Source organism: Hippoglossus hippoglossus, unplaced genomic scaffold (genome assembly GCF_009819705.1).
Source record: "Hippoglossus hippoglossus isolate fHipHip1 unplaced genomic scaffold, fHipHip1.pri scaffold_71_arrow_ctg1, whole genome shotgun sequence".
In the NCBI taxonomy this organism is placed as follows: domain Eukaryota; kingdom Metazoa; phylum Chordata; class Actinopteri; order Pleuronectiformes; family Pleuronectidae; genus Hippoglossus; species Hippoglossus hippoglossus.
The window spans coordinates 13,045-33,918 of record NW_022986829.1 but is presented as its reverse complement, the minus strand read 5'-3'; the positions used below and the strand labels follow the sequence as shown (position 1 = coordinate 33,918).

At 42.1% G+C, this 20,874-nt stretch overlaps 1 protein-coding gene across 1 annotated transcript in view; it reads left to right on the top strand.

The window, feature by feature from the left end:
• The window catches only part of LOC117759030 (mucin-5B-like), a 41,334-nt gene that overhangs the window by 17,252 nt on the left and 3,208 nt on the right, over nt 1–20,874 (top strand). Inside the window, exons 25-38 of the mRNA XM_034581016.1 lie at nt 8,913–9,246; nt 11,072–11,319; nt 12,954–13,125; nt 14,378–14,625; nt 14,797–14,980; nt 15,960–16,161; nt 16,767–16,939; nt 17,029–17,098; nt 17,377–17,498; nt 17,592–17,623; nt 17,709–17,874; nt 18,311–18,406; nt 19,049–19,089; nt 20,103–20,837. Coding sequence (XP_034436907.1) covers nt 8,913–9,246; nt 11,072–11,319; nt 12,954–13,125; nt 14,378–14,625; nt 14,797–14,980; nt 15,960–16,161; nt 16,767–16,939; nt 17,029–17,098; nt 17,377–17,498; nt 17,592–17,623; nt 17,709–17,874; nt 18,311–18,406; nt 19,049–19,089; nt 20,103–20,837 — 2,823 coding nt within the window. The remainder of the gene's footprint in view (nt 1–8,912; nt 9,247–11,071; nt 11,320–12,953; nt 13,126–14,377; nt 14,626–14,796; nt 14,981–15,959; nt 16,162–16,766; nt 16,940–17,028; nt 17,099–17,376; nt 17,499–17,591; nt 17,624–17,708; nt 17,875–18,310; nt 18,407–19,048; nt 19,090–20,102; nt 20,838–20,874) is intronic.

Sequence of the window (20,874 nt, the reverse complement as noted above, 5' to 3'; positions counted from 1 at the left end):
TTGAGACTACAACCGCAGTGCCTGTTGTCACAACACCAGGCCCAGAAACAACAGTTGTAACATCAACACCAACTGTAAGTACCACTACCACTAAAGCAGCTACAACAACAACAACGGAAGTAACTACAATCACACCTGCAGAAACAACTACTTCAAAGGAAACAACACAAGGAACAGCTGAGACAACAAAAGCACCTAAATCCACCACCGGTCCAGTGACAACTGCTACCACAAGTGTTGTTGAGACTACAACCACAGTGCCTGTTGTCACAACACCAGGCCCAGAAACAACAGTTGTAACATCAACACCAACTGTAAGTACCACTACCACTAAAGCAGCTACAACAACAACGGAAGGAACTACAATCACACCTGCAGAAACAACTACTTCAAAGGAAACAACACAAGGAACAGCTGAGACAACAGAAGCACCTAAATCCACCACCGGTCCAGTGACAACTGCTACCACAAGTGTTGTTGAGACTACAACCGCAGTGCCTGTTGTCACAACACCAGGCCCAGCAACAACACCAGGCCCAGAAACAACAGTTGTAACATCAACACCAACTGTAAGTACCACTACCACTAAAGCAGCTACAACAACAACGGAAGGAACTACAATCACACCTGCAGAAACAACTACTTCAAAGGAAACAACACAAGGAACAGCTGAGACAACAGAAGCACCTAAATCCACCACCGGTCCAGTGACAACTGCTACCACAAGTGTTGTTGAGACTACAACCGCAGTGCCTGTTGTCACAACACCAGGCCCAGCAACAACACCAGGCCCAGAAACAACAGTTGTAACATCAACACCAACTGTAAGTACCACTACCACTAAAGCAGCTACAACAACAACAGAAGGAACTACAATCACACCTGCAGAAACAACTACTTCAAAGGAAACAACACAAGGAACAGCTGAGACAACAGAAGCACCTAAATCCACCACCAGTCCAGTGACAACTGCTACCACAAGTGTTGTTGACACTACAACCACAGTGCCTGTTGTCACAACACCAGGCCCAGAAACAACAGTTGTAACATCAACACCAACTGTAAGTACCACTACCACTAAAGCAGCTACAACAACAACGGAAGGAACTACAATCACACCTGCAGAAACAACTACTTCAAAGGAAACAACACAAGGAACCGCTGAGACAACAAAAGCACCTAAATCCACCACCGGTCCAGTGACAACTGCTACCACAAGTGTTGTTGAGACTACAACCGCAGTGCTTGTTGTCACAACACCAGGCCCAGCAACAACACCAGGCCCAGAAACAACAGTTGTAACATCAACACCAACTGTAAGTACCACTACCACTAAAGCAGCTACAACAACAACGGAAGGAACTACAATCACACCTGCAGAAACAACTACTTCAAAGGAAACAACACCAGGAACAGCTGAGACAACAGAAGCACCTAAATCCACCACCGGTCCAGTGACAACTGCTACCACAAGTGTTGTTGAGACTACAACCGCAGTGCCTGTTGTCACAACACCACGCCCAGCAACAACACCAGGCCCAGAAACAACAGTTGTACCATCAACACCAACTGTAAGTACCACTACCACTAAAGCAGCTACAACAACAACGGAAGGAACTACAATCACACCTGCAGAAACAACTACTTCAAAGGAAACAACACAAGGAACAGCTGAGACAACAAAAGCACCTAAATCCACCACCGGTCCAGTGACAACTGCTACCACAAGTGTTGTTGAGACTACAACCGCAGTGCCTGTTGTCACAACACCAGGCCCAGCAACAACACCAGGCCCAGAAACAACAGTTGTAACATCAACACCAACTGTAAGTACCACTACCACTAAAGCAGCTACAACAACAACGGAAGGAACTACAATCACACCTGCAGAAACAACTACTTCAAAGGAAACAACACAAGGAACAGCTGAGACAACAGAAGCACCTAAATCAACCACCGGTCCAGTGACAACTGCTACCACAAGTGTTGTTGAGACTACAACCGCAGTGCCTGTTGTCACAACACCAGGCCCAGCAACAACACCAGGCCCAGAAACAACAGTTGTAACATCAACACCAACTGTAAGTACCACTACCACTAAAGCAGCTACAACAACAACGGAAGGAACTACAATCACACCTGCAGAAACAACTACTTCAAAGGAAACAACACAAGGAACAGCTGAGACAACAAAAGCACCTAAATCCACCACCGGTCCAGTGACAACTGCTACTACAAGTATTGTTGAGACTACAACCGCAGTGCCTGTTGTCACAACACAAGGCCCAGCAACAACACCAGGCCCAGAAACAACAGTTGTAACATCAACACCAACTGTAAGTACCACTACCACTAAAGCAGCTACAACAACAACGGAAGGAACTACAATCACACCTGCAGAAACAACTACTTCAAAGGAAACAACACAAGGAACAGCTGAGACAACAAAAGCACCTAAATCCACCACCGGTCCAGTGACAACTGCTACCACAAGTGTTGTTGAGACTACAACTGCAGTGCCTGTTGTCACAACACAAGGCCCAGCAACAACACCAGGCCCAGAAACAACAGTTGTAACATCAACACCAACTGTAAGTACCACTACCACTAAAGCAGCTACAACAACAACGGAAGGAACTACAATCACACCTGCAGAAACAACTACTTCAAAGGAAACAACACAAGGAACAGCTGAGACAACAGAAGCACCTAAATCCACCACCGGTCCAGTGACAACTGCTACCACAAGTGTTGTTGAGACTACAACCGCAGTGCCTGTTCTCACAACACCAGGCCCAGAAACAACAGTTGTAACATCAACACCAACTGTAAGTACCACTACCACTAAAGCAGCTACAACAACAACGGAAGGAACTACAATCACACCTGCAGAAACAACTACTTCAAAGGAAACAACACAAGGAACAGCTGAGACAACAAAAGCACCTAAATCCACCACCGGTCCAGTGACAACTGCTACCACAAGTGTTGTTGAGACTACAACCGCAGTGCCTGTTGTCACAACACAAGGCCCAGCAACAACACCAGGCCCAGAAACAACAGTTGTAACATCAACACCAACTGTAAGTACCACTACCACTAAAGCAGCTACAACAACAACGGAAGGAACTACAATCACACCTGCAGAAACAACTACTTCAAAGGAAACAACAGAAGGAACAGCTGAGACAACAGAAGCACCTAAATCCACCACCGGTCCAGTGACAACTGCTACCACAAGTGTTGTTGAGACTACAACCGCAGTGCCTGTTCTCACAACACCAGGCCCAGAAACAACAGTTGTAACATCAACACCAACTGTAAGTACCACTACCACTAAAGCAGCTACAACAACAACGGAAGGAACTACAATCACACCTGCAGAAACAACTACTTCAAAGGAAACAACACAAGGAACAGCTGAGACAACAAAAGCACCTAAATCCACCACCGGTCCAGTGACAACTGCTACCACAAGTGTTGTTGAGACTACAACCGCAGTGCCTGTTGTCACAACACAAGGCCCAGCAACAACACCAGGCCCAGAAACAACAGTTGTAACATCAACACCAACTGTAAGTACCACTACCACTAAAGCAGCTACAACAACAACGGAAGGAACTACAATCACACCTGCAGAAACAACTACTTCAAAGGAAACAACACAAGGAACAGCTGAGACAACAGAAGCACCTAAATCCACCACCGGTCCAGTGACAACTGCTACCACAAGTGTTGTTGAGACTACAACCGCAGTGCCTGTTGTCACAACACCAGGCCCAGCAACAACACCAGGCCCAGAAACAACAGTTGTAACATCAACACCAACTGTAAGTACCACTACCACTAAAGCAGCTACAACAACAACGGAAGGAAATACAATCACACCTGCAGAAACAACTACTTCAAAGGAAACAACACAAGGAACAGCTGAGACAACAGAAGCACCTAAATCCACCACCGGTCCAGTGACAACTGCTACCACAAGTGTTGTTGAGACTACAACCGCAGTGCCTGTTGTCACAACACCAGGCCCAGCAACAACACCAGGCCCAGAAACAACAGTTGTAACATCAACACCAACTGTAAGTACCACTACCACTAAAGCAGCTACAACAACAACGGAAGGAACTACAATCACACCTGCAGAAACATCTACTTCAAAGGAAACAACACAAGGAACAGCTGAGACAACAAAAGCACCTAAATCCACCACCGGTCCAGTGACAACTGCTACCACAAGTGTTGTTGAGACTACAACCGCAGTGCCTGTTGTCACAACACCAGGCCCAGCAACAACACCAGGCCCAGAAACAACAGTTGTAACATCAACACCAACTGTAAGTACCACTACCACTAAAGCAGCTACAACAACAACGGAAGGAACTACAATCACACCTGCAGAAACAACTACTTCAAAGGAAACAACACAAGGAACAGCTGACACAACAGAAGCACCTAAATCCACCACCGGTCCAGTGACAACTGCTACCACAAGTGTTGTTGAGACTACAACCGCAGTGCCTGTTGTCACAACACCAGGCCCAGAAACAACAGTTGTAACATCAACACCAACTGTAAGTACCACTACCACTAAAGCAGCTACAACAACAATGGAAGGAACTACAATCACACCTGCAGAAACAACTACTTCAAAGGAAACAACACAAGGAACAGCTGAGACAACAAAAGCACCTAAATCCACCACCGGTCCAGTGACAACTGCTACCACAAGTGTTGTTGAGACTACAACCGCAGTGCCTGTTGTCACAACACAAGGCCCAGCAACAACACCAGGCCCAGAAACAACAGTTGTAACATCAACACCAACTGTAAGTACCACTACCACTAAAGCAGCTACAACAACAACGGAAGGAACTACAATCACACCTGCAGAAACAACTACTTCAAAGGAAACAACACAAGGAACAGCTGAGACAACAAAAGCACCTAAATCCACCACCGGTCCAGTGACAACTGCTACCACAAGTGTTGTTGAGACTACAACCGCAGTGCCTGTTGTCACAACACAAGGCCCAGCAACAACACCAGGCCCAGAAACAACAGTTGTAACATCAACACCAACTGTAAGTACCACTACCACTAAAGCAGCTACAACAACAACGGAAGGAACTACAATCACACCTGCAGAAACAACTACTTCAAAGGAAACAACACAAGGAACAGCTGAGACAACAAAAGCACCTAAATCCACCACCGGTCCAGTGACAACTGCTACCACAAGTGTTGTTGAGACTACAACCGCAGTGCCTGTTGTCACAACACCAGGCCCAGAAACAACAGTTGTAACATCAACACCAACTGTAAGTACCACTACCACTAAAGCAGCTACAACAACAACGGAAGGAACTACAATCACACCTGCAGAAACAACTACTTCAAAGGAAACAACACAAGGAACAGCTGAGACAACAGAAGCACCTAAATCCACCACCGGTCCAGTGACAACTGCTACCACAGGTGTTGTTGAGACTACAACCGCAGTGCCTGTTGTCACAACACCAGGCCCAGCAACAACACCAGGCCCAGAAACAACAGTTGTAACATCAACACCAACTGTAAGTACCACTACCACTAAAGCAGCTACAACAACAACGGAAGGAACTACAATCACACCTGCAGAAACAACTACTTCAAAGGAAACAACACAAGGAACAGCTGAGACAACAAAAGCACCTAAATCCACCACCGGTCCAGTGACAACTGCTACCACAAGTATTGTTGAGACTACAACCGCAGTGCCTGTTGTCACAACACCAGGCCCAGCAACAACACCAGGCCCAGAAACAACAGTTGTAACATCAACACCAACTGTAAGTACCACTACCACTAAAGCAGCTACAACAACAACGGAAGGAACTACAATCACACCTGCAGAAACAACTACTTCAAAGGAAACAACACAAGGAACAGCTGAGACAACAAAAGCACCTAAATCCACCACCGGTCCAGTGACAACTGCTACCACAAGTGTTGTTGAGACTACAACCGCAGTGCCTGTTGTCACAACACCAGGCCCAGAAACAACAGTTGTAACATCAACACCAACTGTAAGTACCACTACCACTAAAGCAGCTACAACAACAACGGAAGGAACTACAATCACACCTGCAGAAACAACTACTTCAAAGGAAACAACACCAAGAACAGCTGAGACAACAGAAGCACCTAAATCCACCACCGGTCCAGTGACAACTGCTACCACAAGTGTTGTTGAGACTACAACCGCAGTGCCTGTTGTCACAACACCAGGCCCAGAAACAACAGTTGTAACATCAACACCAACTGTAAGTACCACTACCACTAAAGCAGCTACAACAACAACGGAAGGAACTACAATCACACCTGCAGAAACAACTACTTCAAAGGAAACAACACAAGGAACAGCTGAGACAACAAAAGCACCTAAATCCACCACCGGTCCAGTGACAACTGCTACCACAAGTGTTGTTGAGACTACAACCGCAGTGCCTGTTGTCACAACACCAGGCCCAGCAACAACACCAGGCCCAGAAACAACAGTTGTAACATCAACACCAACTGTAAGTACCACTACCACTAAAGCAGCTACAACAACAACGGAAGGAACTACAATCACACCTGCAGAAACAACTACTTCAAAGGAAACAACACAAGGAACAGCTGAGACAACAGAAGCACCTAAATCCACCACCGGTCCAGTGACAACTGCTACCACAAGTGTTGTTGAGACTACAACCGCAGTGCCTGTTGTCACAACACCAGGCCCAGCAACAACACCAGGCCCAGAAACAACAGTTGTAACATCAACACCAACTGTAAGTACCACTACCACTAAAGCAGCTACAACAACAACGGAAGGAACTACAATCACACCTGCAGAAACAACTACTTCAAAGGAAACAACACAAGGAACAGCTGAGACAACAGAAGCACCTAAATCCACCACCGGTCCAGTGACAACTGCTACCACAAGTGTTGTTGAGACTACAACCGCAGTGCCTGTTGTCACAACACCAGGCCCAGCAACAACACCAGGCCCAGAAACAACAGTTGTAACATCAACACCAACTGTAAGTACCACTACCACTAAAGCAGCTACAACAACAACGGAAGGAACTACAATCACACCTGCAGAAACAACTACTTCAAAGGAAACAACACAAGGAACAGCTGAGACAACAAAAGCACCTAAATCCACCACCGGTCCAGTGACAACTGCTACCACAAGTATTGTTGAGACTACAACCGCAGTGCCTGTTGTCACAACACCAGGCCCAGCAACAACACCAGGCCCAGAAACAACAGTTGTAACATCAACACCAACTGTAAGTACCACTACCACTAAAGCAGCTACAACAACAACGGAAGGAACTACAATCACACCTGCAGAAACAACTACTTCAAAGGAAACAACACAAGGAACAGCTGAGACAACAAAAGCACCTAAATCCACCACCGGTCCAGTGACAACTGCTACCACAAGTGTTGTTGAGACTACAACCGCAGTGCCTGTTGTCACAACACCAGGCCCATCAACAACACCAGGCCCAGAAACAACAGTTGTAACATCAACACCAACTGTAAGTACCACTACCACTAAAGCAGCTACAACAACAACGGAAGGAACTACAATCACACCTGCAGAAACAACTACTTCAAAGGAAACAACACCAGGAACAGCTGAGACAACAGAAGCACCTAAATCCACCACCGGTCCAGTGACAACTGCTACCACAAGTGTTGTTGAGACTACAACCGCAGTGCCTGTTGTCACAACACAAGGCCCAGCAACAACACCAGGCCCAGAAACAACAGTTGTAACATCAACACCAACTGTAAGTACCACTACCACTAAAGCAGCTACAACAACAACGGAAGGAACTACAATCACACCTGCAGAAACAACTACTTCAAAGGAAACAACACAAGGAACAGCTGAGACAACAGAAGCACCTAAATCTACCACCGGTCCAGTGACAACTGCTACCACAAGTGTTGTTGAGACTACAACCGCAGTGCCTGTTGTCACAACACCAGGCCCAGCAACAACACCAGGCCCAGAAACAACAGTTGTAACATCAACACCAACTGTAAGTACCACTACCACTAAAGCAGCTACAACAACAACGGAAGGAACTACAATCACACCTGCAGAAACAACTACTTCAAAGGAAACAACACAAGGAACAGCTGAGACAACAAAAGCACCTAAATCCACCACCGGTCCAGTGACAACTGCTACCACAAGTGTTGTTGAGACTACAACCGCAGTGCCTGTTGTCACAACACCAGGCCCAGAAACAACAGTTGTAACATCAACACCAACTGTAAGTACCACTGCCACTAAAGCAGCTACAACAACAACGGAAGGAACTACAATCACACCTGCAGAAACAACTACTTCAAAGGAAACAACACAAGGAACAGCTGAGACAACAGAAGCACCTAAATCCACCACCGGTCCAGTGACAACTGCTACCACAAGTGTTGTTGAGACTACAACCGCAGTGCCTGTTGTCACAACACCAGGCCCAGCAACAACACCAGGCCCAGAAACAACAGTTGTAACATCAACACCAACTGTAAGTACCACTACCACTAAAGCAGCTACAACAACAACGGAAGGAACTACAATCACACCTGCAGAAACAACTACTTCAAAGGAAACAACACAAGGAACAGCTGAGACAACAAAAGCACCTAAATCCACCACCGGTCCAGTGACAACTGCTACCACAAGTGTTGTTGAGACTACAACCGCAGTGCCTGTTGTCACAACACCAGGCCCAGCAACAACACCAGGCCCAGAAACAACAGTTGTAACATCAACACCAACTGTAAGTACCACTACCACTAAAGCAGCTACAACAACAACGGAAGGAACTACAATCACACCTGGAGAAACAACTACTTCAAAGGAAACAACACAAGGAACAGCTGAGACAACAGAAGCACCTACATCCACCACTGTTCAAGTGATCACTCAACCGAAAGAAACGACAACAATAATTACAAAACCTGTTATTGTCAACACTACAGCTTCACCTGGCACTACAAAAACAACAGGCAAAGGTACAACCTCTATTAGCCCAATAACACAGACACTTCCACCCAGCACAACTGTCTACACAACTGTTCCAACCACTGCCCGACCAACAACTACAGTTGTTACCACTACTTCCCCCTTTACCACAACTACAACAGTATGTGTCTGCAATGTCAATGGAACTTCACGAAATCCTGGTAGGTGAATCTCCTTGTTAAGTTTTATACATGTTTTTTATTTGGTCCTAATGCAATATAGCAGAATGCAATGGTCCTTTTTGCATTTGGTTTCTCTTTATTGAATTCCACATGTAGTCTCCGTCCTACTATTTTTCACACTACTTCGACATTCAATGGTCTTACATTTAGTCTACGATAATTTTTACAGTTTTGAACAGAAACAGAGTTTGAATGTAATTTTGATTCAGTCCTCCAAAAATGCTGGGTTTGGAAAGGTTTTCAAGTCAAAATGCTTTAAGCATGGTTTTTAAAGAACATTTACAATTTGTTCATATAATCCATAGCTCTACTCTTATCAATTAAACATGCAGGTTTAATTTGCATTTCATACAAATCGTATTTTCATCAAAAGATTTAGTTTCCACAAAGGGCACCTTGCTTGTGATTCATTACAGTAAAAGCAACATAGCCTACAGGAGACATTGTCAACACACATCTGCACTAAATGATCACACTCAAAAGTACTTAAGGTGATCAAACCTTACAATGCAGTACTCAACAAAGTGAGTATTTACTAAAGAAAGACTGTAATCACAAATGAAACAATCAATAATCAGTCATCAATGAGTATTTCCTGAACAAGTGTATAATGTAGGACAATGTAATAGATAATGAACTAAGAGGGAACTTAATAGGACATTCTATTTTAATGAGTCATTAAATACATATTTGTTCATAAATATCTATGCGTAAAAGTTAGAGGCGGTACATTCAACCACACAGACCATCTGCAAAATTACAGAATACTCTTGTGTGTTCAGTTTAACATTGTAAAGAATATATAAAGGACAGTGCAAACTTATTGGGATGGGAAGGAGCACTGAATCTCATATTTCATCTATATGAAAAAGTAACATTCTCGCAAGGCAGTGTCTTTAATACAACAAAATAGCAAACTTACAATTGAACAATTGAAATGATGCTGTGAGGAGCTGCTGAGTCAACAATGATTACACATACTGATCGAGTGAACTTGCAAAAGGCTCCAGCTCTTTGGCTACTAAATGGCTAAAGCCATGTTTGTCACTGCACCTTGAATTTAATTAAAACCAATCAATACACCTTGAGCACTTTATTAAGAACACCAGTACACCTGTTTATTCATGTTATTGGCCAATTAGAAATAACATTTGGCAGCTGTACAATTAATATAAATCATGCAGTTATAATCATTAGAATGTGTAGAATAACTATACAAAATATTTTGCCAAATATAACTAAAATGTATACATTTGACTGAAAGACAACAGTCCCCTCATCTCCCTATATAATATAATATCCATGATATGGATTAAAATGAGAATACTTTTTTTTTTATTTGATCAAGAAGGTTGTTTGTGATTCCTTTGCTAACCATGCAATTTGTTAAAACGGCTAAAATCACTAATCCACACTCATGAGAGCAGTAATGGGAGTATTGGAAAGGTTCTTGTTGTTATAGTGGACTGAACAAATGAAGAAAACGTCCCCTGAATGATTTTTTAAACATCTGACCTGTTTCCCAAGTTGCGGGATCATGGTTTTTAAATCCATGATGATGAGTCACTTCACAGATAGATATTGTATTAATAAATTATTAGTTCATTATGAATTTATACGTATCTGAGAATCCTAGTAGATCGTTCCTGATTAACTCTGAAGTAGCCAATGAGCATAATCCTTAGTTAGTACTACATTACATCATGAAGTAGTACATTATACTCTCTTTATAAATAGATTTGTTAATGACATAGTATTCCTTTAATTTTGTTCACTAAATGTTTATCTGCACTCTTTTTTACAGGGGACATGGTGTATAATGTCACTGATGGCAATGGGTGGTGTTTTTATGGATATTGTAATGCATCTTGTAAAATTGAGACACGTCCCATGCCGTGTGCCACAACCACACTACCAACGACAACTCCCGGGTTGAGCACCCCTACAACGGCCCCACTTTCAACCTCAACTAGTCCTCCCTCTACTACCACTCCATCAACAACCCCATCTACAACAACCTTGGACTGCACTGATGTGTATCCAACAAGAAAGGTGTGATATTTATAAAATCTGCATTTTATTCATCATTGTATAATGACATTTAACCAGTTGTTGCTTTTGTGCCGAACACACCAGTGAGGACTTAGGAATCTGCAGGCTCCATTTTGATTTCGGCGCACAGAGCTAAATGCAGCAAAATAAACTGCCATTTGTCCTGGTGCAACCTGAGCTTATTTCCTCAATGTGCCATTTTCATATCTTGGTGATTCACCAAGTGGCCAAGGGGAGGAGAGGTGTGGTAGAGGGTGAGGGAATGCTGAATGTCTGTTAAACCAAAGAAACCTCTGTGCTTATATGCACCTGAAACCTCAATGCAAACCAACACATTGAAAACAGTTCACACAGATCCATGAAAACTTTTAGATCAAATAATTAGGGCTGTACTTGACTCAGAGCTGTGTCTGTCAAAAGTAATTTTGCCTCTTCAATACGATTGTTAAAAGAATTGCTCTTTTTCTACATCGAGCAAGCAATTTAAGTTTTGTTGAACTGACAGGTTTTTGAATGGGGCTCAGCGGGATGTTCCTAGTGACAGCAACATTCACATAATATAGTAAAAAAAATGTTCTATCCTTCAGAGCTAATGCATTCAAACTGTGCGAAATGTGCAACGTTTCTGTCAATATTAGAGCAAACAAAAGCCAACAGAGACTATAATCTCATTCCTCTCTCAGACCCTGAGATTAGGTCTGCAGCTGCTTTTACCGCCGTAGACATCCCTGAGCAGCACTTGACATAGTGGAATGATTTTACTCCACACAGAAGCATGAAAGTGAAGAACTTTCACTCTGCAGCTTCTCTGAGGGGGCAAAAATGTCCTCAGGAAAAAAAAGGAAACATTGATATCGACTGCAAGGAGACAGCCCTACGATAAAAGTTTTTGTCTTCGCTAAATATTACTATGTTATTGTCATTTTAGGTTGAAATCTGTCTTGATGTTGGAAAGGTGGCCCTTGATGATGCAAAATACAAAAATAACAGATAATTCCCCTCAAATGCATTAAAGGTTCAGTGTGTAGAATTTAGTGACATCTAGTGGTTAAATTGCATGCTGCACCCTCACCTCACCCTCCCCTTCCAAACATGAAAGAGAACCTGTGGTAGCCTTCAGTTGTCATAAAACACAAAAGGTGTTGAGTTTGTCCAGTTTTGACTACTGTAAAAAACATGGCACCCTCTGTAGAGAGGACCTGCTCCTGATATAAATATAATGTATTTAAATATAAAGGGCCCATTGTAGATTAAAGAAAACAACAATTTGTACAATTTACATGAAACACATGGTGGAAACATCACTGGAATTATTTTATATAAAATTTCTGCAAATATGGCCTTTCAGCTAAATCTTACACAATGGTCGTTTAAAACAAAAGTAGCAAGCCTGTTTTGAAAATGTTTGAAAGTGAGTCCAAAGCATAAATATTTGTGTTAAAATATAGGGAGTTAAAGTAACAAGTTGTGAGAAAAATTACTACTTAAGTAAAGTACAGATACCTGAAAAATCTACTAGTAATGTAATTAAGTATTTGTACTTTGTTACTTCCCAACTCTACCTATAATGTATGATGTATTTAAAGATCACAGAACTAGAGTGTGTGACTTATTGCTTCTTAATCTCCTTCTAGAATGGAGATACCTGGGATGTTGGCAACTGCACCACAGCTGAATGCATTAATGGTGTAGTGAAAACGAAGCCTACTCCCTGTTCCACAGTACAAAAACCCATCTGTGCTAATGGACGCAAACCTGTTAAAATGGATAACAAAGATGGTTGCTGCTTCCACTACGAATGTGAATGTAAGTTGAAAACGTAGCCTTTCAATACAGGTTGTCTCTTTTAGCTATTACATTACATTTCATTTTCATTCATATTACATGCAGCAGAAAATCTTGTCGGCACAAAACAGTAAAATATATGTACCAAGAAAGTTTTGATTTGAAGCCACAGTCGGCATTACTCACCCGCTGATTTACGAAAGGCCGCTTTATAGTTTACACATCTGTGTGGCTGCAAGAGTCAGTGTGGTGGGTGTATTATAAGGAGTGGATACTAACCTTTGATAGGGGCTACTGACGTGAATCAAAATTGGCTCATCTGGCCCACAAACCAAAATGTTCTTATGTTTCACAGTTTGCCTTAATGCTGTGCAACCTATTGCAGTTTGAACTGTTTTAAAAACACAATCTGACCTTTGGTGGCACAGCAGTTACTATGATTGAAATATTGATACATTGCTTATTAATATTGGGTTTCTGGATCTCCTGAATTGTTCAGTAATGAACTAAGCTCAGATCAAACCACAGAGAATTGACAGGCCTTTTTGCTTGGTAAAACATGCTGGCAGATGCACTTACCAGGTTTGTTACAAAACACTAAGTCTCTAGCATCATTAGCCGTGTAGTTTAGGTGGTGCAGATTAATACAGCGCCATCTCAAGTGTTACAGTGGTTAATGCTGCTCCGCCCATGCATATTGCTAGAATTTATTTGTCCACTGTAATGTGAATCCAAATAGTAGATTAATGGGGTCTGTGTGAACCCATGTGGGGACGTTTTCCTGTGTACTTTTCAAGCGAATGCACCAATAGTACTGTAGTACAATCAGTGCACACGGACCTGATGACCAAATTAACTTCACACAGACCCTCGCAGCCCTCCAGGCAAGCCCTCAAATATTCATGAAATTCTATTATAGTCTTTGGCCAACATCTCATTACTTATACATTAGAAAGAAGTAAACAAGTTGGATTTTATAATTGATTGATGGCCAAGTTCAACTTCTCTTCATCCATAATTTGTTTGTATCACAGAGAAGTACCTGAAAACCCTTCTCAAGCCAAATTGCTGTTAATTACAAATAGATTTATTCAAGTAGAAATTAAATTACAAAAATTGAAAAGAAATTAAATCAGGTAATTGCAACTAAACATTAGTGATTCTGTAGTAGACAAACTCCTAATAAACACAGCACTCTTGGTGGAGATGATTACGTTTTGTGCCTGTTACTGTTCTTACATATAACTTCCATACATGGCTCTTCCCCCTTCAGGTGTGTGCAGTGTCTGGAGTGGAACCCACTACACGACATTTGATGGAAAAACCTACGATTTCAACAAGAACTGCACTTACTACCTGGTCAAAGAGATGATCAATAAAAATAACCTGACGATAACAGTGAACAACCATGTCTGTGAGCCTTCAGAGGATACATTCTGCCCACAGGATCTCACTGTTATGTACCAATCCTACAAGGTCGTCTTCACGCAAATAAAGACTTCAGAATCTACAGTTAATGCAGTAAGCAACAATTCAACTTGTCATTTGTTATTTTAGTGCCAGTATATCACCTTATCAATTCTTTTCAGAGCTGGGACTGTTCTGGTGCTCAATCTGTCAGTGGTGTGAGAGTTGAAATAAGAAATAATGCTGTGCTTGGTTCAAAGTCCTGTTTGTCGCTTTGTCCCACAGGTGTATTTGAATGACGAACGAATCTATCCCGCCTACAAAAACTCTGACCTGCTCTTCACCAGCACAGATATGGCGGTCACACTGGAGATACCAGGGATCAGCACAGAAGTGGTCTACAGGGGCTCCTCAATCACCATTGAGCTTGCCGCTTCCCTCTTTGAGGGGAACACTGAGGGACAGTGTGGTGAGTTACAACAACACGTGACCCCTGATCCTCAACCTAACATGTTCAGTGGCGTTGTGTATGAGAAATCATGGGGTGAAAGAACTTTCGATGTCACTTAAAACCAGAGTGCACCTGAGAGAGATGCCCTGTTGTGCCAACTGACGCCGCACCGTCACTGCAAGACTGCATTTAAGATATGACACCAAGTAACACTTCTGAAAATATTTAAAATGTGAGGTACAGAAAGTTCGATATGATGAGGGGTTGAGGTCTTGAGACATCAAATAAGAGCTTCTTCGTTTCTAATTTATTTTCCAATAACTCTTTAACTTTTTTCTTTGAGGTTTTCTTGCACTTTTCCAGTCATATTCATCAGACTTTCTTAAATGCATAAAAATGCTCATTTCAGCCTGATAAGTGCCACCAGTTCATGTGTATATTCAGGAGATTTGAAGATTAGAATAATTGACAGATAATATAAGGTTATCTGATCTGTTCCATGTGAAACCAAGTTTAATTTTCTAAATGGTAAAAAGGACATTTTGATTGTATGCAAATCAGAAGACATGTTAAGCAACAAGCTGGTTGTGTTTGAAGACAACTTTGTTGTTTTGAAGAGTTCTCAACAAGCATTGATGGAATAGTTGTCTTTGTAAAGCAAAGTTGTCTATGAGCATTATGAGAGGCTGTCATGATGACGACACTCATGGAGATATATGAGAATATCAAAGCCTGTGAGAAGTGATGTTACACTGTATGAGGATTATACTTAAAACCCTGAGCTCGCTGTTTATAAGATCTTCAACAACACTGAACTGTATTAGTTGCAGTGTCAAAATATCTAAGCAAAGTAAATTGATACGACATGATTATGATAATTTTGATAGTACTATGTCAAATACAGTACTAGAAAAATGGTGATTGAGACAAACTCTTTATGTTGGTGCAACTACTTGTTGCTAATGCTGGGAATTCATCCTGCTCGCTCTACTTGCAGGGACCTGTGACAACTCCCGGAACAACGACTGCCGTTCTCCCAACGGTCAGGTGGAAAGCTGCTCAGACTCTGCAGACCAGTGGCATGTCCCAAACAAACCATGTACCGGCCCCCTTACTACTACTGTACCCCCTGTGACAACACCACAGACAACAACACAGCCTCCTTGCAATTCCGCCATCTGTGAACTCCTAAAATCCAGGTAAGGGGACAAAAAGTGGAAGTAAAGGGTATCTGAGCATATGTATGAACAAAATCGAGCATCTGTGATCACTGCAATTAAAAGACATATGATGTCCAATCAAGACTAAGTGTAAGAATACAGTTCTAAACAAAAAAACTGAGACCACAGCTTCTTCAATCATTGAGTTGGTTGTGAGATAGTGAGACTTCATAAAGATGGAGTGGATACAACAACATCAATAGACTACTGATACAGTTGCAGCAGTGGTAAGGAGGTGTAGAAAGCCATACTAAAATGTGTACATCTGACTTGGCCCGAGGGTTTTCAGTTACAAATCTGATGGAGACTTTGATGCATTTTATTTAATCTGTGTGACCAGAAAAGTAACTATGATACATTGTTATTCAGTCCAATTCAAAACCGCTACAAAATCCGATCTGAGTCACACCACAGAACTGAATCAGACAACTGTAACAAACCCAAACATTTTATAAAAATCAGTGTTTCTAGCAGGTTCTTAGCATTACATCTTATAGTTGATGTTATTCTGCACATGTGGCAAAGGCAAAATCGTCTGATAAAGCTCTCCTGTAACACAATCCTGTCTTGTATGTCCCCTCTAGTGTATTTGACCCATGCCACTCAGTCATACCGCCAGGATCATACGTGAAAACCTGTATTTCTGACATTTGTATCAATGGAAATAACACCTGCACCAGCCTGGAGGCCTATGCCGCAGAGTGCTCTAATGCAGGAGTCTGTATCAACTGGAGGAATGCCACCAACGGGCAGTGTGGTAAGATAAATAATCAACAGTGAAGAGTGTCACAGCTGCTGTGTGGAGTTCTTTAAAAATGGGTATGTGAGCATGTTCTCATCTTTCAGAGCACAAGTGTCCAAGCAACCAAGTGTACAGAGCTTGTGGTCCCAAAGTGGAGCCAACATGTAATGAAAGGTAAAAATTACTGTACATCAACTACTACTGTACATTTATTTTTATGTGTGTTAACATTTACACACCACTCACCCCATTCATTTGCTCAAATGTGTGAGCTGCCTGCCTGAAAAACCATTGACTTTTGTGATCAACTAGTTTCTGATATATAAGTGAAATGTAATTGAAATGAAACCCTTCACAGATGGAAACCTTCCATTCCCAGAGCCTTGTTGTGTGTCATTCTTTGAAACATTTCACGACACTGTTATAACTGGTATTTCCATTTCTGACATCAGATACAATGAGAAGTTTGACGCCAGTAAGACGGCATCCACCAACAGCTCTCAGGAGGGTTGTTTCTGTACTGATGGCACCACCGTATTCAACACAGTCTATGGCACATGTGTTGCCTACTGCTGTAAGAGGAGATACAAAACTCTGACTGAGTAAAGGACTTTTCACAAAATCATTAGCTGTAATACTTATAAATTCACAAACATTTGAATTTCAGATTGTGTTGGACCTGATGGAGGACCCAAACAGGTGAGAACTCTGCCTAAAACAGACATATATGTGCTTTAGCCAAACATGAACTGTGAGAGTTAACTGGCTCCTCTCTCTCACTCAGCCTGGTGACAAATGGACGACCAACTGCAAAAACTGTATGTGCAACAAGGATTCCATGAGCGTCGTGTGTGAGCCTGTTAATTGCCCATCAGTTCCCACGCCCGTCTGCAATCCACCTTACAAGCCGGTCAACAAGACCGAGGGCTGCTGCTACAACCAGTCATGTGGTAAGTGTCACTGAGCTAGATGTGATTCGGTCACTTAGTTCATAGCCTTAACACAGTTTTTGAACAGAAATTCAAGCAGACGTCATGTTCACGTTTCAACGCTCAGCATGGCAATGTTAGAAAGCAACGGTTTTCAAAAAAGATAACTCCGACACGTAAAACAGTGTGCTTTTAAAATGGTCAGCAATGACGTGAAGGCTTAAAGAGTGAGAGCCCCTCTCTCATTAACATCACTGAAAAGCCCATGAGCAAAGCATTACCTGCTCCAGTGAAATCAGACGTGTGTGAATGTGGGGATCTGTGTAAGTGCTTGCAGGGTCTTTCTGACAAAGAAAGCCTGGGCAAACTTTCCTGCTTACTTGTGGTGAATCACCTAAAAATGAAGAACTGCTGTTATGGTTCAAATCTCGACGTTAACATGCTTTGTCTGTAACAGAATGTGATAAGAACCTGTGTCCTGCTCCCATGAAATGCTCGCTGGGCTTCGAACTCAATGTCACCGGAAGTACCTGCTGCAAATCCTACAAGTGTGGTATGTGACTCTATTTTAACATCACGTTATGCTGGTGAATAACATGGCATGCAGACATAGAGAAACTGCTCATAAGATGTTTGTTGGAACAGAACGCCATAGCAGCTGAAACATAGAGGGTCAAATACATTCAACTAGTATCTGGCATTGCATTATATTATATTATATTTGCAAGCGGCAAAAAAAGAAAAAGAAAGTTTAAATATGGGAAGATCATTAGGTTACTCCGGAGAAAATATTTACACCATATTCTTCCCTCCTGCATAATCCAGTATCCTACCGAAAGCTTCATATTTCTCATCAAGATTTTGCTTATGAGGATTCTCATGCTTGACAATATTGAAGAGCTATAGTAGACTATAAAGGAAATATAACATGTAACACTTTATTTCAATGATAAATATTTATGCAATATCATATATCTCATCATCTCAAGAATTATTTTTTAAGTCAAGTCTTAAGTCTTAAGTCTTGAGTGTGTGTGTGTGTGTGTGTGTGTGTGTGTGTGTGTGTGTGTGTGTGTGTGTGTGTGTTTGTGTGTGTGTGTGTGATAGGATAATGATAAGATTAGAAATGCTGCCGAAGTACATTCCATTTTCCACATATCTGCTTTACTTATCTAATACTGACTTGTCTCTACAGTTCCTAAAGGTGTATGTGTCTACAACATGACTGAGTACAAGGTAAGCACACTGTCTACACTCCAGATATAGACAGGCAGAGCAGAGCAGAGCATTTACTTTACCAAAATATAAGTCAACAAGCAGACTATGCAGTTAGTAGAGGCAAACCATTCCAGCAGGGCAGGAAATAGGGAGGAGGCTGACAAGTGCTTTCATATATAATCCCAAAACACACAGATTAATACACAACTCACAGTTTGAACTCTTTTTCACAAACATCCATATCCACTTTACCATGGTGCAAAATTATGGAGGAATCGGTTTTCTTGACAGATGACAGCACATTTTGTACATCACAGTCCTGACTTTACTGAGATGTAATTCTGTATTTGTTCAGTTGCACAGAACCTACCATAGATTATCTGAACTGCATGAAACATTGAGTGAAACTAATAGAGGGCAGACAGCCCCCAGCAAAACTAACATTTCATATACATGTTCAAACAAAGCATGGTACATTGGTTTTGCTCGTTTGTGTCGATGTGAGCGTTGCCATTTGAACTCTGGTGTGGACCTAAACAACTCCACCGAGACCAGGTGAAAAGGTGGCTTCTGAGCAAAAAAGTTAAACTCCTAATAGGTTTATGGTAGCACTTTCCCCATGTATCCAAAAGTAAAGAGTGCTCTTTCAAGCTGTTTGTCCTTATTTTTGATACATGAAGTTCAGTTGTCCTTTATACTAACAACTAACCACCTATTTCTTCATCAGCTCTTTGTGACCCCAATAAAACACATAAGGTGGGGTGAAATGCAATATGTGCTGCTATCAGATACCAGAATAATCTTTGTATTACCATTTGCGTCCACAAAAGCAATAGACACCATATTACAGTCACCAAAACTTTACAACTCTTGGTTAGATTGTACTAAAATAGTGAAAACAGGAAACTGGACAGAATTTAAAGAAAACAATGTGTTTTTTTTCTTAGTCCAGAGCAAATTCACTGAAATAGAGGTGTGAAAGCTTCCTTAATTGTTTGAGAATAAAGCATTGATCAATTTGTGTTTTATAGCCTGGTCAGAAGATTCCAACACCAAAACCAGAACCACCAATAGAAGAACCATCACTGACAGAAAAAACATCAGCAACAACAGCAACACCATCAGGACCAGTACAAACCTCTGGAACAACAGCGCCACTATCTGGACCAGTACAAACATCAGCAACATCAGCATCATCATCAGAACCAGAACAAACCTCTGGAACAACAGTGCCAACATCTGGACCAGAACAAACTTCAGGAACAGGAGAAACATCAGCAACATCAGCATCACCATCAGGACCAGTACAAACCTCTGGAACAACAGCGCCACTATCTGGACCAGTACAAACATCAGCAACATCAGCATCATCATCAGAACCAGAACAAACCTCTGGAACAACAGTGCCAACATCTGGACCAGAACAAACATCAGGAACAGGAGAAACATCAGCAACATCAGCAACACCATCAGGACCAGTACAAACCTCTGGAACAACAGCGCCACTATCTGGACCAGTACAAACATCAGCAACATCAGAATCATCATCAGAACCAGAACAAACCTCTGGAACAACAGTGCCAACATCTGGACCAGAACAAACATCAGGAACAGGAGAAACATCAGCAACATCAGCAACACCATCAGGACCAGTACAAACCTCTGGAACAACAGCGCCACTATCTGGACCAGTACAAACATCAGCAACATCAGCATCATCATCAGAACCAGAACAAACCTCTGGAACAACAGTGCCAACATCTGGACCAGAACAAACTTCAGGAACAGGAGAAACATCAGCAA